The sequence below is a fragment of the Macrobrachium nipponense genome, chromosome 19 (genome assembly GCF_015104395.2).
Source record: "Macrobrachium nipponense isolate FS-2020 chromosome 19, ASM1510439v2, whole genome shotgun sequence".
NCBI classification, from domain to species: domain Eukaryota; kingdom Metazoa; phylum Arthropoda; class Malacostraca; order Decapoda; family Palaemonidae; genus Macrobrachium; species Macrobrachium nipponense.
Window position 1 is genome coordinate 18,847,664 of NC_061088.1, and position 24,822 is coordinate 18,872,485.

Below are 24,822 nucleotides of genomic sequence, written 5' to 3' on the forward strand. Positions count from 1 at the left end.
ACCGGTGCTTTGGGATGGCGATAGACGCATCCTACAATAACAGACGGAAACTTGCGATATTGAATCGAGATCCACTTGTCTTCTACACCCTCACATTTTTCGATCGTTAAATTCATTTCGGTGACCTTCAAATAGTTTCTGACAAATATACATACCCTCCACCCGACCTTGATCCTGACGGTAGACATCATAACAGTGGGAATATTTATAAATGCGTCACTTATATTAGTGTATAACATGTTTCGCTAACACATAGAATATCAATGTTTTGTTCGTTTAACATAAGTTCTATTTCAAGTTTATGACTCAACAAGATTGGGCATTAATATGGACTACCGTTAACATATCACTGAATCTAGGAGAAGTCTTCCTGTCGGCACCATCTTCCTGGCCAAGATCCTAGTAGTTGGGGTTTGTTCGCATAATCTACTTTTGTGACCAAATTCATAACATATGTTACATCTTAGTTTATGATCAAATCTACAGTTCGATTGTTGGTGATTGAATTCACCGCAGTTATAGCAGCCATATCTATTACCTCTAGTATTAAGATGATTACTATAGTTGCCAATTTTGTTATTTCTATAAGTATAGCCTGAGCCATTACTATCATTATTATATCTAGGACACGTTTGAGAATTGGCATATCCCACTCGAGAGAGGTTCTCGTTCCTAAAGTACTTGTTTTCCATTTTGCTGGGGCCTTGTTATAATTTCTTCTTCCCCTTTTCACTCGATTTGCCAACAATTCTGTACTCACATCTTCCATAGTATTAGGTCTGAGAATATTGTTAAAACTACATAAATTTGATTTGACAGCTTTCCAGCTGGAACATACAAAGTTATCTAAGCATACAGAGGAAATAGCATCTAACAATCTAATAGCACCTACTCTATTAAGTAAATCATAGCTTTTTATCATTTTGGGCATCGTAACAGTTAATATCTAGATCGCCAGTTCCTAGCTTGAAGAATTTTTGTGTTTTAATCAACGTAACTCCATTTTTATAACACCATTCTTCCACTTTTGGTATTATATTCGGTTATTCTTTCAGGTAAATTATTTGTTTTCATTGATGGTACAAGCTCACAGACCTTTACCTCTATTTCTTGATTTTTCTCTTTGAGTTCAGCAATAACGGTGCCCAGATTGTCGATAATTCCCTCCACTGTAATATCCTCGACGAGTAGATCTTGAGTTCCACAATAAATGACGCATTCGTTAGGTGAATGTTCCAGCTTTTCCATTACCCAAGATTTTAGTAGGTCCATATTTGCTTCTGGTAGGGTTCTTACCATGACACTATCTTGAAGGTCACTAGACTTAACTTCCTTTAGACAAGAATCTCCAATAAGTAATTATTATTTTCCCACTTAATGGAGGAGTAATGGCTTCAGAGGGGGACGTGATCCGTACTTATTTTGAAGGCTTTCTTGTAGATGTCTGATTTTTTCTTCAGCAAGGAATAATTTAGTTTGTAGTTCTCCTATTATTCTCTCTTATTGGCTAAAGAGTTATTTATAACATAGAAATTGTCTTCTGTCTCTCTAACAAAAGTTTCAAACCTTTGATATAACTGTGCCGGGTTGATATCTGTGATTCACGGTCTCTTTCTTGACTGGGAGCATGCGATGGATGATTCTCTCCAATATTTTTATAATGCTCCATTAGTTTATCAATTAAGGCATTTTTATTCGTCCAAATACCTCTTAGTCCTAGTTGACTGCAGTGCTTTTGTAGTTCGCTTTTTGTGTATCTGGCAAGTGTTTGCCGTGAAGGACTGTTCAGTGACGATAAAAGAGGATTGCCTCTCTCTCTGCTTCCTCTCCTCATTTCTTCTCCTACTTCATTACCAATGTCTGGATACATATTTCAATTTCTTTATTTAAGTATTTATATTTTTGTAAGATGAACACTATAATAACTTCAGAGAGAGAGAGAGAGAGAGAGAGAGAGAGCAATGGTAAAACTGCTTAAGTGGGCCAGACTTGAACAACTCTCAAGGAAGACTGACAACTCCTCCTCCTCTTCTGCCTACCCTCCTCCAGGAGGTCACAAAGTAGTGAACTAGTTGAAATGTAAGGGTTCTCCATCAGCTCAATGAAGTCATCTAAGACCCTGCTCCTCTCCTCAGTGGCAACTGCAGTTGCTATCTTGTTATGAGACATCAGCTTGAAGACAAGATTGCCACCATAATTGTCCAGCCACTCTTGTACATCATTCTTAGGAAAGTCATCACCCCACCTTGCACGCTTTAAAGTCATTTTGATCAAACCGCGATAAAGTATATAAATTTCTTTCTTGTATTCATGAGTTACCATAGAAAACAGATCTTTGATGTCACTAAACACTGGTTTTTTGTTTTTTTGTTAACATAGACACGTGGGTAGTTCAATGAAACTTGTCTTCCAGAGCTTTTGAGCATTGAGACACTAGTTCAATGTCCCTTTTACTTTACCGCTAGGTAGGCCACCTCAGTCCTCAATAACCTTCATTTTTTGGATTTCAGTATTTTATGTAAAGTTTGGTTTGAAACTGGGCTATGGCTGTTTCAAACCTTTTATAAAGAACAATTAAAACCTACCTTATGTAAATATGAATAACTCTGCCTTCAGAAGGAGAGCATTTTAATCTCGATTCATTTTTATCAATAGCTGTGTGCTGATTTATTCATTTTACCTTCAGTATAATTAATTTATGATTTTTGGGTATAAATGTGTTAGTTCTTAATTTCTATGAAACCTGAAGATGGACAATTGTCCAAAATGTTGTTAGCATAGAGTGTGAATAAAGGAGAAGAGAAAATAATGAGGTTTCTTTTCATGCTACAGTTCCTCACCCAATTCAGAATTCCCTCATCTGAACATTTTACTCCTACAACGACAATGAAATACAGTATAACACAATCACAGTCAAAATGGAATAAACTGGTTTAACACATACATAAAAATACTTACTCAAAGAAAGGCCTGCCTTCATGTTCTCTGTAAAAAACAGCTGCCTGAGACCTCAAAAGCTGAACCATTTTCATCTGGCTGACCTCAAAGTCTCTGCTTTGTATGACATCAATAACTTCACCTAGTCTGTGTACTGCATCTGGTTTAACCATAGCAAAAGTTCTGGAAGAGACAAGAAAGAATAACCCTCAAATATAAAAACAGGTTTTAAAACAAAGATAATAGCTCAATATAATTCTGCTTCCACAAAACTTACTAAAACAAAGATAAAAGCTCATCATGATTCTACTTTCACAAAACTTACCAGTCTCCATATATGTATCAGTAATGCTTAAACAAGAAAACTTGAAGAATGCCCTAAAAGAAAAAGGGCATCAAGTACAAAACCAAAATATTTTTAACACAAGGTAAACAATACAGTTCTACAAAAACTACTTTCCAACAAGCATTACAAACCTATACAGTTCCTATCAGATATAGTATATACTACATATACTAGTAAAAGAACATGTACAGTATTATTACTCCCAAGCACAAGCTGAAATTAGTTGCTGAAAACTGATACCATAGTTATCAGTAGTTAACTAAATCACCTGCCATCATTAAGCACTTTCTCTTTTGCCATCAGGGACTTCATGAGGTGGATGAAGTAGAATTACGATAAGACTGGTTTGTGTACCAAAGAAAAATTACTTTAAAAAATTGGTATTTGTTCCAAAATATATTACAAACTATTACCTTTTATGTAGAAGGCACTTATTAAGTGGGGGGAGCCTCCCAACTGACCGTCAAGTTCAATATTGACATGAACATGCCATACTCCTGGTCACAACCATGACCAAAGTGCCAGAACATGATATCTCTGAACTCTCAACTAGGAAAACATCAGAGAACCTAATGCTGCCCTAAAGATACGGTAGCACAAGTCAGAAGGCAACTAATATCTAGGTTAATCATATTTTGATTTATTCAGATGAGAGTTTTACTGCCAATGCCCCAGTTAAATCAGTAAGCAGAGGGAGTCCCAACACTGAGCCAAGGCTCTAAAATAGGATGCCCAATTGTGAAGTCTACCTGCACAGAGGTCCTTCCAAGCTGAGAGGAGCTTGGAGGACACACTACATTGAGCAGCCACCATGAGTCCTGAGAAGTGCCAAAGGACTTGTGGAAAACATCCCCAAGGTAAAATGAGATAAGTAGTCTGGTTTTGCCAGACTTACCCTCATTACCAGTAAACTGAACACTTCTCCAAATAGCTTGTAGCAGGCAAACCCTCCCCACTCACCCTGGGCTTTATGACCCCTCTCCAGACTAGACAACTTTCTCACAAGATGAACTGAATGTTCATTTGATCACTCCATAAAGCCAGAAATGACAAATTTTTTAAATCAATTTGTATTTTTCATAGCTAACAAACCTGAGGTCTTAACAATACAATAACTCTTCTAACGCTAGCTGGAAACCAGTTAAAAACAATCAAAGATTGTAAAGCAAAGAATCTGTGGCATCTGGCAACTCATGCGTATAGGAGGTGGATGTTGGTCATTGACCAAGCTTGGAACCTCGTGACACACCAGTCTTTCTTTCAACCGCCTTGGAGAGTAGTGTGTCGCTTTTCTCTCCTTTCCCCAAGCCGGGTTTTTGATCAACGCCTGTACAATGTTTCATATTTTTCAGCCAAGAAGTTCCAGGGACGTCAGTGTTTTTACACAGCCTTCCTTGTGCCGTGTTGACCTGCCTTGGGACAGATGCAAATTGCACTAGATGTGCCATTTTCCTCTGCTTCATCATCGCTTGTGTTATGAGTACGCTGGTCTGTGTCCCAAGGGGATATTGCCTCTTCAGAGAGATAGGGCTTAGCTACTTTTTTTTCTTTAGTATTTTACTTTTGTTACATTGAAGATAATTTGAAACATTTATATTGACATTAATATTTTTATGTATCTTTCTTTTTATCATCTTACACATTTTAGTCTTTCAGAATTTGTGTGTTTCGGAATGCCACTTCATTTTTTTGATTTGTGTGGTTGTGCTTTGAGATAGTGAGACTTTGGAAGCAGTCTTCTGGACACCAATTTCTTGTCTGTCAGAACCACAAAACAAAGCCCAGCATTGTGGCCTAAGAGGTCAGTTCTCACTGGAAAATGTGGCTTCTAAATGGGAAATAGTAATCATGATTTTATTTTCAAAAATCAAAACAGCAGCATAAATCTAAATTTTTCCATCAATAAAACAGGATGTTTCAAGAGTTATCACATAACATGTCACTTTCCACTAAAAAGTTCTTATTTGGGAGGAAACCAAGAGATTCCCTAGGCTCTTATTAGAAACTGGTGGATTCTGAGTTTTTGCCCAAAACTTACAAACAAAATCAAGAGAAATCCCAATAACATCTTATGATGGGGTGAAACCTAGCAGAACAAGTCTTGAAGGTGAATAGTGATCTCTGGAGGTCAGTGCTAATGAGGTGGATAAAACCATTCAAAGCTCCTATGAGCATGAACAACTACTGAGAAAGAGAAGTCATGCCCTTTAATAATTATTAGAGGACCAGGCTCACAGCAGAACAAGTTTTCACTGCAAGGACTGAAAAGAGCTTGTCTTGATGAATCTGCAGAGAAGTAACTCTAACTAGAGAGAGACCCTGTCAGCGAAGATGATCTAAATGACAGAATAGAAAATTGAAATTAAAAATTGCACATGTAACACAGAACTTCTATGTCACATGGTGCTCATGACATTTTCAGCTATAACTCTGTCACACCAAATTACCCAGACAGTTGTCTTCCCATGTCCACCAAAACCAGGGACGAGGCTACAGCGAGTAGCTAAATTTGTCTTCTCAGTTCAGCTGGCATGTAAAGTAAGGTTAATATGCAAGAGAGGGGAAAATATCGCAATAAACTTTGATAAAATATATATATATGTGAAGTGTATTACCAGGCTTTCAAAGAGATTTTGAAACAAGTTTGAAAAAGAATATGCAATAGCCTTTGATAATATGTTGAGATGGCAATGTGCAAGTTCTACTAACTAGTTTGGCTACCTCCAACTATCTATAACTTAGCTGGTGGCTGAGGCACCAGTGCAAAGGACTTGCTTGGTGTTCAACCCCATTCTGTTTACTCCCAGGTAAATACAGTTGAGGCTACTTAAAAATGTGTAGCTAACCAAAAAGAGTGGACCAAATGGGAATCTCCAGGTGCCTCAACCAGAAGATCTAGCAGAACAGTATATCACTGCACAAGGACAAACAGGAGCTACCAAAGTTATCTGCAACTAAGAGAACTTTGCTGATCACTCTGCAAATCCAAGGACAGGAGAAAAGATATCCAGATATCCAAAAGGCTGCTGAAAGGTGTCTTCTAAGGTAGCCTAGGGTCTGGAAACTATGTGGTTCACTAAAGCTCAAAAAACCTTTCCGTGCATTACAAAGTAGAGACCAATCTTTCCCAACTACCCTGAAAGTTAGCAGATAAGGCACAACATTCCATCTGGCTCAACAGCATGTCAAACCCAATTCAAAATACAAATTAGTATTTACTCTTCCACTGTATTTTTCAGCATTAATATTTGTTAAATATGCTGCTTTAGAAATTTCACCAGCTTTATGAGATCACCGTATTATCTTGGAGTAGGTTCTTACTTACTGGTCCTATCATGTTTGAGAAGTTTTATCCTTCACCGATCTACTTTCATATGTCATTAGGATACGTACATGGATTTTGAAAAATAACCTTGTTTCTATTTCTAAAACTTAAAAAGGCAGCATATCATGATTTTTCATCACTAACAATGGCTGTTTCAAGAGTTGTCATATAACGTCACTGCCTTTCCCCTGTGCTCCAAGACAGGTATGTTCTGCACGCTCAGATACTGTATAAAAAATGTGATCCTGACAGTCATCCTTCATAATCAGCAATTTACCAGCATCGTTATAATTTGGGATTGTAGCAAGCAACAACAGGCTGTCATCAAGGATCAACTTCAAGAAATATGCATCTGCAAGCAGTTGGAAATATTGATTCAGAACTAAAAAAGAACAACCAGAGGCTCTCTGCAGAAGGAGCTGCTGGCGAGAGGAAAATCAAAAGTTTATGCAGTATCATTGCAATATCAGGATTAAGGAATAAGTTTGGGTTCTTAGCTGGTTGGGGTAATATGTATTAAGTTGAGCTTAGATAGGTATTAGAGGATAAGATAAGATTAAGTTGTGTACTGTAATATTAAAGTAATAATAAATTAGGAAAGCTTGGGTTTGTGTGAATTATTGTTTGATTTTTTCTTTATACTATTTTGTTTTTTGTATTTAAGTTGATTAGGTCGGGCAATTTTTAGACAGTAGTTCTTAGGAATTAGTTATTTAATTTATGGGTTTTTTTATTTTATGTTTTGCTTGTGGGCAAGGGATTGTTTAATATTCATATTGATCTTTTCTTTTTTCATTGGAGTTTGGTATATGGGAATGAGTAAGAGCTGTACTCAACAGTGGAAGGTTAGAGACACAGTTTTGCCAGTTGGTTGTGGTCCCTTTTTTTTCTGAGCCCAACGGGGAAGTGGTAGTATGCTGGCTGAGCCGATGGCCTACAGATTTCGTGGCCATTTTTCAACTCATGAATCTGACCTGCAGTTGGCTGCTGAGTTGGGGAAGACTTTGCTGGAATGCAATTGGGAATTGGAGTCAAACCTCAGGTTAAGGAGAATCAGTCTTATTTAAGAAGTCTTCCAAATCTGTTCCCATTAGCATCCTGCTCCATTTGTTTAACTTGAAAAGCCTCCCCAGGATTCTGTTCCTTTTCTCAGTTTTCCCAAGACATGTTAACACCTTTAGAAGAACCTGTGAAAAATTAATTACCATCAAGTAGGTACATGGCTCATTGGTTATGTGTATTTATCTTACACATGCCAAGTCAAATCAGAATTTTTAATATACTCACCTCTGCCTTCTAGCACTAATGAGCTCTCTGGTGGAAGCATCAGCATAGTCTATAATCTTGAGTTGTCTTGATAAAATTACAATAGTATTTCCAAGGTAAAGATCTCTCTCATCAATCCCTTCTACCTGGAACCTCTTCAAAAATAACCGCTGTGCCCTCAGGTCATACTGAAATTTGAAAATGTAGCAACATATCTGAATACTTCAGAATTTTTAACAAAGGTTAAATACTTACACAACAAAAAATAATGAAAATATTTTTAAAAAGTACTATATTTCAGCTGCCTCAAGATTCAGTACGAATCCTTCAAGAAAACTATGTTCATTTAATTGAATTGAAAAATAAAACCAGAACTAGTGTGTGAATCAATTAAGAAAAATACTCAAGGTTAAATAAAAATATTCTGATACCAATATGTATTTGCAAAGAAAAAACTTAACATTTTTAAACACCAAGAAGTCTATGAAAACCAGGGAAACTGATCATCCTTACATTCCTCACTCACATTCCACATTCCACATTCCACACTGATTGATCTTTAGTTTTTCAAGAATTCACAGTATCTCTACAAAACAAAACAGTTAATATAATACCCAACTACATGTTGAATGTTACAAAATATAAAACCAACAACTGGAAAAATACTCTTGTACCCTAAAAATACATTATTCATCTAATTTACAAAGGGAAAAAAATGAGCTGACATCAATGAGTTGGCAAAAAAGTGGCCTTCCAAATACCTTCTTTTCACCCAGACAACTGGAAAGTGATACACTGGCACAAATTTCCAAGGTATAGTTAAATCACTATAGACTGTTATAGACATACGACTCAGTCAAGTTCCCAACCACTAGATGCTTGAGTCAACTGTAAATGATGTATGCATATGATCTAAAGTTTTATTAGTCATTACCTTTGGTACAATACAACAGGTTCTGAATAATGTACCATTCAACTCTACACAAGGTGCTGAATACATGTTCTGTGCTTGTAAAAAAATAAATATCAATATGTACAATACATATAAACTCTTACCATTTCTACAGATTTGTCCCGTGGGAAGAAACTCAAATGGAATTTCTTTATAGTTGCTGACACTGGGTCGTACCATTCTGCATGAAACATATATCTTGTCTCTCCCTAGAACAACAAAGATTAAAACAATAAACTATACAATAATGTTTTTCCAAGCATAATCCTTGGCTCTGGTCTCTTAATAGTATCTGAAACTCAACTAAAAATTTACATAAAAAAATGTAAGTACTACTACATTTCTCTATCAAGCAATCAACAGCTTTACCTTAATGACTGAATTTAAATAGTTATTCTGTTGATTATTTTTCCAATTAAAATAAATAGAAAAACCTTGAATCTTTCCCAGATGGATTTCCTAAAAAAATAATTTTCTCATAGAACATAAAGCTTGATCAGATTATAGAGTAATTTAGCCATACCTCTGAATTCAATAACTAATCTTTTATTGTCAAAATTAATTGGTGCATGAAAATCAATTTTTTTTTTTTTATAACTTTCACATTTCACACTAGAGAAATTTCTCACTAGTGCTTATTGGGTAGGATAACAATTTCAATTAATATAAAAAAACTAACCAGGTAGTTACCATGTGAACACTCCCACCACAGGCAGAGCATTCTTATACTCAATCCAATTAGGAAGGAGACACAAGATGGTTAGAAATATAGTAAACTGAAATTTTAAGAACAAGAGGGCACATTTTCAAAAAAAACCTGAATCCATTCAGGTCTATACAGAATAAGAAAACATATCTCCATCAGTATATGTAATATAATTCAGTCATCCCGAGCAGGCCTTTATGTTGCTGATTTGTCCACTGCAACAAAGACTGATGGAGAAGAATCTTTCCACAAGTTTTTTTCCTGAAGTGTTCTTGTCAGAAACTTCTTGCACTGATCACAGTATCTTTCCTGTGTTGTACAAAACCATTCTTTAAGGCCTATTGGCACCATCATATTGAGGGCCACCTAATACCTACCCTAAAGTAAGCCAAATGAAGTGAGACAAATGGTCTTATATGTCATCAATCTTGCAGCTGAGAACCTCCTCCTCAAAGATGTGTCAAAGCAGTGCTAGAGCCATTGTATTTGATAATCAGGAGAAAATAAAATAGTTGTACAAAATAAAAGGACTCCAACAACTAAAAAAATTTAGGTGTGGAGGTGCCAGATAGATTCCCAAAAGCACCACAGAATTATGCAAATTTTCTATTCTAAAAAGGTGAAATTATAGGAAAATAGTCTCCAAATCAAGCCTCTTTCTTACACAACTGACAATGAAGACTGAATGGCTACAATATAGATAAAGCGAGAGCTGCTCCTGACCACTGATGTTACAGGCAAGATTATATTGCTACCCATAGTTGGCTAAATGACTGCGGGAATCTGTTATTGCTGCTCTCAAGCCTTGACAGAATTATGCAAATTGAGAAATAACAGACTTTAGTGGCCAAGAGCTCAATCTCTAGGTAGAAATGAAGAGAGACATTGAACTTGAACAAATTATCTATTGACCAAAGTCCTTGAGCTAACAACCTATATTCAGTTAGTAAATTCATGCACAACAAAGACTGGCAAAGTGTATAACTGAAGCAACAAGAAGTAGTACCACTGCTTCATGAACTTCCCAGCAGAAAAATAGCAGCCAAGAGCAGCATGCTGATACGGCCCCCACCCCCTTCCCCCACCCCGAGTTTAGGCACAGCTCAATGTCAAGTTATAACAGGAACCGCTGGCTACACAGATCACCTTCTCAACAACACGAGGATTTCACCATGAAAACTTTCATGTAGCTAGCTTCTTATGAATTCCTCATCCCCTCTGAAAGGATACACACGAGTCCCTGCCTTGCATTTTAGTTGCTTGGACCTGGACTGGGACCATACAGGTTTGCTGTATAATCATCTTGTAAAATGAATCTGTTAGGAAAGTGATCTACAGTTGGTCAAGTAATCAGTGCTTTGAATTATGTTCTCTAAGAAAGAAGAGCAAGAAACAAATAAGTCCAATGTGATCTTTACCAAATGAACTTTCAACCCACATTCAACAAATATTCCTCATTTTCAGAATGAACCCAGAGCCATGAGACACTTTTGCATCCCAAACCTTGACATGCCCATAACATCAATCTGCCTAAATCAACAATTCATCATATTAAGGCAGGTAGCTTATGCCTAGCAACCTTGGATTGCTGAAAACCTGTATGATCTTTGAGCAAATAATACTTGAAATATTAGAGTGAAACCTTAGGAATAGAATTTCTATACTGCACTTAGATTTTAATAATCTAAGTACTTCCAAAAGGACTAGGTATCTGGGGCATGTTGACAGACAGCTAAGATTTAAAAACCATACACTACTCCATTATAAAAGAACCTAATAAACAGGAATATGGACAACAGCTGTTATTTTGAATCTATACAATATATAATCCTACTCAAGACAAATAAATCCAGAATGAATATTCCTATTAGAGTTTTTCTTCAGGACTCAGTGTCAGTCTCCAAAAGCCACTTCAACAGTTCTTGAAAAGACTTAACAACCTCTTCTATAGCTTGGAACCTGTAGTAAATCCTAGATAAAACACATACAGTAAAAAGCATTCGATTGCTATTTTAAAAAAAGCAATAGATACTACTCTATTATATATTTTCCTTACCTTTAAACCAGTTTTTGGAATGTTTATATTTTTGGTAATCAAATTTATACAATTGTATTGTACTACACCAAAACATACCTCAAATAATAATCAACTTTGGTCATTGGGAGAAATGATAATGAGTCTAAACCATGGCAAAATGACAAATTTTTAGTCAATTTGTATTTTTCATAGCTAACAAACCTTCAGTCTTAACAATATGATTAACCTTCTCGCACCAGCTGTCTCAGGCATCCAACAAAACTTACGTTACAACTTTAATATACTAAAGACCTCTGTTGGGTGGGGCTAACAACAAATCCACCATCAACTAACAATTCAGTAAAAATTAACAAGGGCAATACTATACTCATATAGACTGTTGGTTATAATGAATCTTATTATCACACAGCATTCATAAGAATCAGAATGACAGAAACCTGAAGGAATGTTAAGAAAAATTGTTGAAAATACTGTATAAAAGTTTTTATATGGAACCTGAACTACCCCCAGTTGAGGATCCAGTTAATCCAAAGAAAGCCAAAACAAATAGTACAGCTTTCTCTCCTGCTCCAAAGGCTGGCGAAGGTGCAAAAATCCTTATTACTTAATGAGAGAGAGAGAGAGAGAGAGAGAGAGAGAGAGAGAGAGAGAGAGAGAGAGAGAGAGAGAGAGAGAGAGAGAGAGAGCTTACATCTTTAACTTCTGAGTGCTGAATTATCCCACTTTTGTATGAAGATCTGAATTAGTGCCACCACTTGAGATGTGTATTCATGAAGGTATTCATAACAACATTAAGTGCCATGCCAGCAAGAAAGCTTCAAGGCAAAAAGTACATCCTAATACCTACATACAAATCTGATATTTTCTACCACATGGCTGTAAGTATAGTGAACGGGACGCAAGTAAATGAAAGAATTAGGAATTATCCACTCACTCGACTGTCAGCTTCATGATTTTCTATGGCAACAAGGACAAATGAGAAATGGGGGGTTAGTTACACTGGTGATTATGATAAAAAGACTTTGGGTTAGCATCTCTTCAGAAAATGCAAATGATCCTGAATTTGCATTTTATTTTCATGAGGATGCAAACCTCTCTCTTTCTAAGGGAAACTTGCTCCTTAAATGGAAGGTAGTGTAGAGAAACCATGACTAATGTTGCTCTTACCAGAAAATTTCAGCTTCCCAGTCATATATACGTACATCCAGTCATATATACGTACATGTAAATCATGTAATAGATCGCAGATATTTTATGCCAAGCTTATGAAAACCATTTAAAATCAATTATGTACCAAATAAGTAAACACCCAACATGGAACAAATCAAAATATCAGAAAAAAGACTAAACAATCAACCCCAGGCTACATCCTGGAAGGAAAGATAGTATTGCACTGTTTATGTCTACACAACACAACCATAATTCAAATATAAAGTAATGATATACAAATTTTAATTTTAATATTATGTAACATACAGGAAAGCAAGTTTGGGCATAAACACAAAGTGGGATTTGTAAATGCATGTATAGTACACAACAACAGTATACAGGGTACTTATGTTAAGCAAAGTAAAAACAAATTACCCAAACTACAATTGGTGAATAAAATTCACACATCTTAACATACACTGACAAGAAACAATGAAGGACTTCCAAATTATGGACAATGGGCATAAAAGAAGTTCTGGACCATAAAAGGAGAGAATTCATCTCATACTTAATCCAACAATAGAAAAATACCATAAAAATGATATGTATATAATAAAAGATTATTAGCTGGCAACAAGAATACCTTAAACAGATCAAGGCCAGTGATCACAAGACTTTCTAGATGCATATGAGTTACAGATTTCCACCTACCATGGCAGCTTACCCTCCACAGATAGTACTGTACTATTCCCTAGGCTTTTATGAAAATAATGGGTCTGTTTCTTTTACATAAATTATATTAAGCACAAGTAAAATAAGAATCTGTATTTATGCAGGAAAGCATTGTACACTATGATTAAATGAGAACAACTATGCTATACTGAAAACTGTAACATTAGCAAAATAGCAACACACAGTAATGTCACAAAAGTAAAACTAAAAATTCAAAGCACAAGAGAAGAGAAGAAAGACAGAATGACAATATAAAAAAAAAAAAAAGGGGGGGGGGGGCGAGTTTCAAGCCAAAACACCACAAAACTAAGCAAACACAATCCATGAAAAAAGTCATGCACTTAAGGTATGAGGGACACACTTAGAATGAATGGTATTTTCAACAGGATACTATTATTATATTTAAGCATTCATGATAGCAGACACTAAAGGGAAATACTCTGGTCTGCACAAGGTATGGGAAAACGTATATGTACCATAGTAAGGGAGTCTGCTACATTATTTCTAGTACTGTACATGACAATTATAATTTCAAGCATATGAAACCAAAAGCATATACTGTACTGTACAATAGAAAGCACTTTTCTTTAGCTTTCAGAACATGTTTTGATGAGTTCACATAATCCGAAACAGTTAAATCTACTAGAATAAAATTCATGATATGGAATATGCAAAATCCATAACAGCATTCTTTGTTGCTGCAAATAATATAAATTTGTATGGTCTACACTGTTCTAGACTCATTATGCAAAGGAATGTTGACAGGGTATCTGAATATCATCTGTAATTTTTCACATTTAGTAAAGAGGAATTCATCAAGTTACTCAGTTCAATTTATTGTAACATGAGTAATTGTCTAATCATTGAACTTTAATTTATCACTAATTGAAACAGTATTTCAAGGATAAAATCAAGTGCTCCCTTGAGATATCATGAGAAATAACAAACCTATCATAGCAGTAAAATACTAAATAAAAAGGTGAAATAAACTGTTAAAATACTTTCACTTCAACTTAGTGTTGAACTATAAGAAAAGATAATCCTAATATTGCAACATACAGCACTTAAGTGCTACTGTATATGGTCTCAGCTGGTACCAAATGGAGCAGGAAATTAAACTTATTCTTGATAATGACTTATTTGTGCAAGGGAAGGAAGAGGTGAGGCATCTGCCTTTTCAAGAACAAGTTAAAAACACATCATAAAAGACACCACTTCTCTAGCACAGCATTGTCAACACAGCTAGCAACATGCACTTCTGAAAACCAATAAATGGGCTTCACTACAGTACGTATATGTATTTGAAAATGCCACACCAAATTATCTTACATAGAACAACATCAACTAAGGTTCTACCTAACAGTAAATTACAGATACTCATAGCATTGTAAAATGGTAAGGGATACTCAAGGAACTACATTTATTTAAGCGCAGAGCACTATGGAAAAAATTAACCCTACCACTGGAACGTGCCTGAGACACCAAATAAATTCATGGGATGTGGGAAGAGCAATCCTTAAAACTAGCACACCATTTAGATATCCATAATGCCATATACCGTATATACATGTATAAAGAGGTTATAAAACTCATAAATAACTCCTGACCTTATTTTTCATGTAGGTATTTATTATGATGGCAGCAAATGCAACCACTAGAGCAATACTGAATATTTTGGTACCCATTGCAGAAGAAACTGAAAGGGTACAAAAAAATCTTATAAAATCCCTTCTGTCACATAGAATTTTTACTTAAAAACAATGCAGTCACACTGACCAAGTTCAGAATCAAATGTTAAAATTTTAAGACTGAAACAAATTCACAACAAAATACAATAAAATATGTTTAGAATAACAAAAAAATACAAAGCAGAATTTCTGACAAAGGCTAAATAGGCAACAAACTCAGAAGTGTAAAAAAATTTTAAAATATTAAATAGATGCAATATACAGTAATTATAGTAAGTAGTACAGTACAGATCAAACATATTGTACAAACATGACATTGTGTTCAAAATTACAAATCTCTGATGAGATCTTCCTACACAGACAGGAATAAACTAATTACATGACTGAATTGCTCTCTCTAATCTAATATCCCTCAGAATGAATGTTAATGCTTATCAATGATTTATACCTCATCCTCCATTCAGACTTGACTCAAGTACAGAAAGTATTCTTTTCTGCAATTGTTTTTTATATTCACCATTTACATCCACTAGCACTGCCAGCACTTTCAACAGATTATAGTACAAGCCATTAATTGTCCTGGCATGTACCCTCATAATTCATAATATTGTACTATTAATATCTTCTTCATAACGCATAAATTTTCTTTATGCAGCAGTTCTACTTCTTTACCCAAAGACTAGTATAATGAAATTTGTTTGCATGAATCAATAACTAGAGCCAGGTGGTATGCATAACTGAAAGAAAAATTCCATCTTGCGCTTTACAGTAGTTCATCTCCCTCTTTAGTTTGATGATGTATATAGGTACTACCTCACTCAAACAATTGGCTTGAAACAAATTTTTCAAAACCCTCCAAAAATGTTTCATTATTACACCATTTTGTTATTTTGTTATGTCTTATTCAAGATCCTAAATACAGTATAGCCTACACCTGCATCATAATTATCCTATGTGATAAACTTTATATAACTCCTGAACTACATATGCAGTAATCTATTCTTAATAATACAGTACACCCAGGTTATACAATTCAAATGTATTCTGAGGGTTTGGAAATATAATACAGTACCATGAATGGTCTGAAGCATTTTCAGGTAGAGAGAAATGGAAACTATTTCATTTCTGTCAACTGCTCCAGGGGTTTTAGTAACTTAAAGTTTATGAAAGTCTAGCCCTTCCCTAGAGAGGGCATTATTAGAAGAATAAAGCTCACATGAACAAGGTAAATACTTTGATGTATACCCTGCAATACATAAAGGTTGTGTTACAATATGCAACAACCATGAAAGACTAGTATTTAACATTCATAAAAAAATTGTCAAACTACTATAAAATGAAGCTAACCAAAAATTCACAAATTAATTTGCTGAAATGGTATTATATTACCTTTGTTTGTGCAATAGCTTATACTCTCCAACATTCTAAATATATTTTAAAGTGATCAGCTTAAGTCATTACTATGTACAACAAGCATTTATAAAAGCTGAAAAAACTAAATACCTGGAAATTTATAGTTATCCTAGCTATGGTTACAAGATAGGTAAAATCCTTGGGTCTATTTAACTTCATTTCTGACAGAGCATTCCCACAACTAGAAAACTTGATATGGTAAAGCAAACAGCATTCAGTTACAACAGTAACTCATCCTATCCTACTAACCAGTTTCATACTAGTACTGCCATTTACAATAAAGAGCTTCTTTAGTTCTTTATTCAACCTAGTCTAATATTTGTCATTCGAAACAAGGATCCATTACTTCAAAAAAAAAAAAGCTAGCTGTGTCATAGTCATCTGAGTAATACATATGAATAGGCTAGTGTGGTTCTGACATATCTCAACTGTATTGGAGTACCATCAATTGGGTGAGACTATCAGCGCAGTGTGACTAAGCATAGAATCTGTTAGTGGTATCATACACATGGAATTAATTCATAAACAGTAGTGCCTCAGGTTACAAAATTAATTCAATCCAAAGCGGCTTTCGTAACCTGATTTTTTCGTATCTAGAACTACGTTTTACATGTAAATTGCCTAATTCGTTCCAAGCCCTACAAAAACACCACAGTAAATTTTATAATAAAGCTAAATTGACCAATAAACAATGAAATACAACAATTTGGACCATTCAATACTTAACCTAACCGTTACTGTACCTGTAAATAGTGTATTAGTGTACAGGGTACAAGAAATACTGTGTACATGTACGTAAGTATATAGTAAAATGTGGTACCTTACCTATCGAGTGAGGTGATGTCCGAAAGTAGCGACAGAGGGGAGGACAAACGGCAGAAAACATGAACACTTAACTTTACTTAACACATTAAAAAATGGCAGAAAACATTAACACTAAACTTTACGAAACACATTAACAAATGGCAGAAAATATTAACACTTCTTGATTATCTCCATCTTTGTCTCCACAGAAAGCCTTCCTCTTCTTTCCGTGAACTTCAGCAACATTCTTGGGACCCATGGCTAATAACGTAAGTCATTAAGTTCACACACAACACAATAAAGTAACTTACAGTACAACGAAAGCGAAATCACCAACGCAAATTTACGTTAACAAACAAAATATATGTGAAAAAACTAATTCCGTATGTTTACAATAATGCTGCCACAAAAAATGGTCAAGGAACACCTTTACATAGAGGCATGATGGGACAGATGCTGACCAATAGGAGAGCAGGATCTTACGGCGGTGACTAGCATCAGGAACCAGTGGGAGAGCGGGAGGATGGTGGCGAGTCTGCTGAGTTGGCGGTGCACAAGTTCTAAAATTGTTCTCAGCAGCCCGGGCGAATCTCGGACTTTACCCTTTCGCAACCTCAAATATTTTTGTACACAGAAGCAAAAAAATTTCGTCTTTGCTTTTGTAACCTGAATTTTTCATACGTAGGGACTTTCGTATGTAGAGGTTCCACTTTATTTACAGATGCTACTGTTGCTGAACGCAGCAAAGTAGAGACTCCCTAACCTCACAAACTGACATATTTTTCCAGCAGCAAATAAAAACAAATTTACAATAGCTTTGTCTACATGTCTAGATTAACCCAAGAGGTGCTAGGGGTTGCTACCAAAGGACGACGGCAATATTACGAATTAGCAATATCAGTAATGGAACCAATATTTTCTTGCTCATTTTTTAACTTATCACATAATGTTATACATAGTTGTATTCTCCTTACTTCGCAGATTAATAATAAAATGTGAAATACAAGATATTAGAAAATTAATATTTGAAAAGAATATATTTTGGAAAGAAAACACAACTACTATCCGACTTACAACCTGCTCGACATGCGACCACTCGTACTTACAACCTTACTTCAGACAGTTGACCATTGAGTTACTTGGCACTGCGCCATCTCATGAGAACTCTCATCACTCAGGCAGCATCAGTTTGAGTTACCCTGCCCTATCTGCAGCATCATTTGGTATTAACTGTACTGTAGACTGAATTGCAAACCAATTTACGTAAGAATCGACTTCTGACATGCATGCAAGAACCTAACCCCATTGTAACTCACTGCCTGACTGTACATAATATACTATACTATTACATAAATGATTAAAATGTATTAGTAGAAGTACATTATGGTAAAAAGATTGAAATAATGATTGTACGTTACATTACAGTACTAAGTAGGCACTTTTATATAGCAAAGGTTTGATAGTATACCCTACCCAGTATGTTGGCCACTTTCTAAGGTTCGACTTACATCCATTCTGACTTACAACCAGTGGGTCAGAACCAAACTTGGTTGTAAGTAGGATGGTACCTGCATTCTTTTCAAAAAATGCATTTTAGTTTTGGAATGCTTTACGCCATATTTTCTGAGATAATTTCAAATTTTTTTCTTGGCAATATTACTCCTTAGCTATTCAAGAAACACCTATAAGATTGCAAAATATATACAGCAGTTATTAATTGGTTGATTCAGTGTACAGTGGTCTCCCCGGGGGATGCATACCAGACCCCCCCATGAATAGTTAGAACCCGCGAATGTTTGGAACCCCTATAAAAATGCTAAAAACAGCCTATTTTGTAAGTTAAAACTCAAGAAAAACCACTAAAAATTTTCATACTTGGTTTTTTCAATAGTTTTATCACAAAACTGCATTTTATGATGAAATTGATAAAAAAAAACCAGGAATTTGTGGATATTCCTTATAGAAAAATACCGCGAATGCGCGAATTTTCCGCGAATAATACGGGGAAACATTCCCAAGAGAAATCCGCGAATGTGTGAGTCCGTGAATCCGGAGAACGCGAATACGGGGGGCCCACTGTATATGTGTGTGTATGTTAACGGACATATGCAAACTAAATTCTAACTCAATATTACATCCTCACTGTCGCTATAATTATCTATCTCTGTATCAGTATTTGATGGAAAAGAATAAGCATTATCATCAAAAGCCATTATCACCAAAATTTACATAAACAAAGATTTATATAAATTTTCAAACGTTGTAAATTAAAGATATGAAAGCCTCCCTGCTCCTGGCCCCCGGGGCTGACGGAAGGTTTACAATTATGCTATTTTTATACCTATGATTAAGAGACATCTGGCATCTTTTATGTCCAAGAGTGAGCTGAATGGCTGGTGAGACTGTTGACATCACTGAAACAGAGCTAAGGGGAGGGGCTAAATAAACCGCGATATTTAAAAATAAGGCGTCGCTAATATTGACGTTGTACTTACGCAGCATATAAGGCATCGATTTTAGCGACATGCCGCACCTTGTGGGTTAAATTATGCTACAGCTTAAGAGCATGAGACTAATGGCAGTGTGACAGGCATCTTCTGCATCTTGCCAACAAAGTTTACAAACAGCTAACACTGTAATGTTAGAAAAACTGCAATCAAGCATGTTCGTCATTTTGCTGCCATTCATGCAGGAAGAATGAAACAATGTCCAATATGTCTAAAACACATCCCTCTAACTGATATTAAAACACATCAAATCACAACAATGGAAGCATTGCAAATAGAAATATAGTTACTACTTTCTGGGAGCATTTTCCTTTAATAAGTAGGTCAGAATTGTTGCAGGCCTTGGCCCATGACACATTAGCTATTATATGACAGCCAATTAAATAGGTAATTGGTAACTATCCCTTAATTATAAAGATGAAAATTATAAACTGACTGTATATCAGCGATCGGCAACTACATCATCACTTTGTGCTTAGCTGGTCACGTGATACACACAGCAACACAAGGTCGGACAAACAAATCAGTACGAATTATGTTGTAATGGCCATAGCAAGGAAGTTTCCAAAGATAACGTTGAAAGAAACTTATGTTCCCAGCACTGCTTTTGTGTTTAGCAGTGTGCAAGATCTTTCAGTATGTCAGCTTGTAAAAAAAGTGAGAACAAAAACATGTATCATGAAGTATTGAATGAAATAACCAGAGAGACTCCGAGCGTTTCTAGTGGGTCAAAATCCTATACATATATACTATATATTGCATTAGTATACATGTATATTTAATACAGTAACCCAACTAAGTACGATTGGAGTCTTTGTGGAAATAACGTCATACTGACCTTAGTATTATACTTTATTATATCCTGTTTTTATCTCTATCTCTCTCTTTTCTAATATAAAAATACAAAGTACTCATGTAACCTTCCACTTGTTTCAAGTGTGAGGATTGTATAGGCTCAGGATGTCAAGAGGACATCATTATTACCATTGACGGAGGTAAATGGTACCAAAAGAAAGTATGGAAGATGTAGGACCTGCTTGATGTAAACATGCACATGCGCACTGGCCTGATGTCTATTTTTAGCAACAGGGGGCAGTTGCTGATCACTGCTATTGGTACTAAATGTACAGTATTAGCTACTCAGCTAAATGCAATTATGTATGAAGTCACCCATGAAGCACACAAAATGGTTATCATGAAAAACACAATTTTTGACGACTTCATGGTGGCAAAGCACTCCAAGATGCCAACAATAACAACTCATGTGACATTATCTTAAAAGAGGAACCTAGGCAACTTAAGATATATTAATAACATTGAAATCTGTAATATTCTGCCTCCTAGGTTAAATATGCATCCCCAAATTTAAGGAGAACCCTTAGTCAAGTAATGGAGAGCACCTAAGATGCAAAACTTTGACTGAGATATAGTAGCCAATGTAAAAATATACTGGTGTAACCCTTCAGTAAACTACGCATTTTCAAAATTTATGAATTTAGGCTAGGCTACAGGATAACCTAGCTAGTAATTGGGTATACCTAATTCTCAGGAAGCTCCACATCGAGATTTAATTTATTAATGAACTTTTATGACCAAACAATACTGAAAAGGTATGGCTTATACTACTACTAACTAATGCAGTACAGGTGAGATAAATAGAAAAATATAGGCTACCAAAATAATGAGACATTTACCATATTTTATTTATGGCTTACTACTTTCATCCCCAAGGGTCTCATATTAAAAATGGCGGAAGCTCAGCGGTACGCAGTGTTTAGCAATAGGTACTCCTCGGGGATAAAAGTGATTAATAGCTAGCTACAGTCTAAACAAGATGGTAAATTTCTCATTATTTTTAGAACTATAATTATCAAATTATTTCACATATACTGAATTAGGTACTATGTACACCTTTTTCTATATTAAGTAAAAAAATATCATTAACTAATAAACAATAATGTAATGGGGAGCTCTTTCTTAGAATCACCCAAACATTTATCTCCAACAGTAAGAATATACTTCTGGTGGCTGTGACCCTAAGCTAGGCCAACGTGATTAGCACGCCTTTTACATTCAGTTTTCAGCCTACAAGTCTAACCTAGTATAGGTAGTGGGCCTAGGCCTATTACAGTATGAACTCTAAGCGTAAGTTAGAAAATCATAAAAGTTAAAAGGGAAAAGATACGTAGGTACACCTCGGGCATCTTAATCTAACCTATCTATCTCTGATCTGGGTACGCAAACCATACCGAAATGGCCTAGCATGGCCTACTATACTACCTACTATATACGAAAACAAGACACAAGTGTAATGGATCACACGAAGATATCCGATATACCAAGCCTATGGCTTAGAAAGGGGTTAATCTACATAGGGCTACGTACTACCTAGGTACCTAACATTGGTAAGTCTCTCTCTTGAAACAGTGAAATGGTGAAATTCAAAGTTAATTCTGGACACAACCTACGCTACATTTCCAATATGTGTAATACTATTCACCAAAACCATAGGCCTAGGTATAGCTATTACTGTTATTTTACTCCTCTGACATAGACCTACCTAATACCTATAGATAATCACTCAATGACCGGTAAGCGGTAAGTTTATACCTACTAGCTATCTGCGTTTGTTGTATTTGATAATTTATTAGACCTATAATTTGTTAATACTTGATCTTACCATAATATTTCTTCTCAGCGACTTGAAAACTACCGGCAGGTATCTGCTAAGATTTATGAGATAACCAGATTAGCTTAGTAAGTATCCTACGGAATATGACAGCGAGATTAATCGTTATCTCATGTTGCACATCAAAACAAAACAGCCGTCAGTGTTTTGTTTGGTTTTGAACTGGGCACTGGGCAGTCTGCTGTTTGCAAACTTAAAAATAAAACAAAAGAAAAGTACTTATGGGCATTTGTGTAGTGCATTTTAAAGTGACATTTTTCATGTTACACAAGAATATACAGTTGGCCTGAAATACTCGCTATTTAAAATTATGATTGTAATGGTGCATTGGGCAGCATTGCTGTCACTTGTATACATTTTACAACTTGTTACTGGATCCTGAATACACACACACACACACACACACACACACACACACACACACACATATATATATATATATTATATATATATATATATATATATATATATATATATATATAACACACACACACACACACTATATATATATATATATATATATATATATATATATATATATATATATATATGTGTGTGTGTGTGTGTGTGTGCGTGTGTGTGTGTGTGTGTGTGTGTGTGTGTGTGTGTGTTTAAATTCAAATTAATGAAGAACCCCCTTCCCCTCATTCCGATGCAATTAATTCGTAGAACAAAGCTTAAATAAAAAAGAAATTGTTACAAACTTAAAAGTAATTGGAAAAAGCGTTCCAGGGCTGTCAATTGTAGTTTAAATCCTGCTGTTGTCAACCGGTTGTTACTGATATGATTGTTCGTATTTTAGAACAGTTTGTGATATATATATATATATATATATATATATATATATATATATATATATATATATATATATATATATATATATATATATCGCAGAGAGAGTATTACAGAAAATATTATAAAGAGTGAGACACGTAGTATTATGGTTATGTCATACAATAAGTGAAGCAAGAAAAGTAGCAGGATACTGCAAAATGCTGGAAACGTCTATGGGATCAAGGTTGGAATGTATAAAAAGATTGTTGAGCCAAATCTCCGTTATAGAAGCGTTTTGTAGATGTTGAATGAAAATTAGAAAAAAAAAATTGGAGGTATAATACGGAAAATTTTTTTAATTTAAGCCAACGACCAAGTGTTGAGACTTATGAGGTCATTCATCACTGAAACGGAAATTGACAGGAAACAGGTTTGAAAGGTGTAACAAGAGTAAAATCTTGCAGTTGCATTATGAATTCATTGTGAGAAGAGGATAGAAAGTAAAATATAAGAAAGAGACTGTAAACGGTGGTAGGTACAGCAAAAGGGGCTGAAGGGACGCTACAAAGAACCTTGAGTAATGCCTACAGTGCACCACATGAAGTGGCATCAAAAGTCTTAGAAAGGTTGGTTCTGGTCACAGGATGGACAGTGTTCAAGGATGGGTCAGTCAAGTGGGTAGGATGGGGGATGATAGCTTAGTGAAAAGAATGTACAATTTGGAAGAGCGGGAAAACCTCGGCAGGGATGAATAGATTCTGTGAAATGTGAAAAAAGTGGGAGGTCTCTATGATCTGCTGATAGGCCTTTTTTAAGTTTATGAAACAGCTCATTTGGTGAAAGTTTCCTGCACAGGAAAGTCGTCCACGATCCATCAGTTGAAGAGAGAAGAGGGGATTTTTTTTTATATTTTTCCTGGAAGACGCTAATGCAATGCCATTAAAGGATGTTTGTTTGTTTGTATGGTATTTTTACGTTGCAGGGAACCAGTGGTTATTCAGCAACGGGACCAAAGGCTTCACGTGACTTCTGAACCACGTCGAGAGTGAACTTTTATCACCAGAAATACACTTCTCTCACTCCTCAATGGAATGCCTTAGAATCGAACTCGCGGCCACCGAGGTGGTACGCCAACACCATACCGACCACGCCACCGAGGCGCTCCTTTGAAGGAGGGAAAGGCTAACAGAAACAGGAAGAGACATGAACTGCTTGCTGCATTTTTTTTTTTTTTTTTTTTTGAGATCCTTTACCGAAGGCCCTCTGCGATACACGCAAACTCATCTTGTCATAATAATGACATATAGATAAAAATAATGACTATCTGAGATTTCTGTACGGCGCACTCTATGTTAATTGGCAAACCCATAATGTATGTTGCTCAGAAAAAAGGGAAATTTTTCATTTTTTCTTGACCGACTTAATAGTTTCAATCCTAATATGAAATAGGAGCTTACTGTAATCTTGGAGCAGCAAATTTACAAGCTCTACAGCGT

General features: G+C 35.6%; 1 protein-coding gene across 8 annotated transcripts in view; it reads right to left on the reverse strand.

Annotated features, from left to right (window-relative positions):
* The window catches only part of LOC135214510 (nucleoside diphosphate kinase 7-like), a 46,694-nt gene extending 23,957 nt beyond the window's left edge, over positions 1-22,737 (reverse strand). For 5 of the 8 annotated variants that reach the window (XR_010314390.1, XR_010314389.1, XR_010314387.1 and 2 more), the window contains exons 1-5: positions 22,544-22,737; positions 15,059-15,147; positions 8,931-9,035; positions 7,896-8,062; positions 2,959-3,120 (exon numbers count right to left, since the gene is read on the reverse strand). Coding sequence is in view for 4 of the 8 variants with exons in the window: in XM_064248885.1 (XP_064104955.1) it covers positions 2,959-3,120; positions 7,896-8,062; positions 8,931-9,035; positions 15,059-15,136 (512 nt within the window). In the remaining 4 variants the exon portion in view is untranslated. Of the gene's footprint in view, positions 1-2,958; positions 3,121-7,895; positions 8,063-8,930; positions 9,036-15,058; positions 15,148-22,423; positions 22,453-22,543 lie in introns of those variants that run through there. The other 3 variants (XM_064248894.1, XM_064248911.1, XM_064248917.1) reach the window with 3 other exon arrangements.
* Between the last annotated feature and the right edge of the window lie 2,085 nt (positions 22,738-24,822).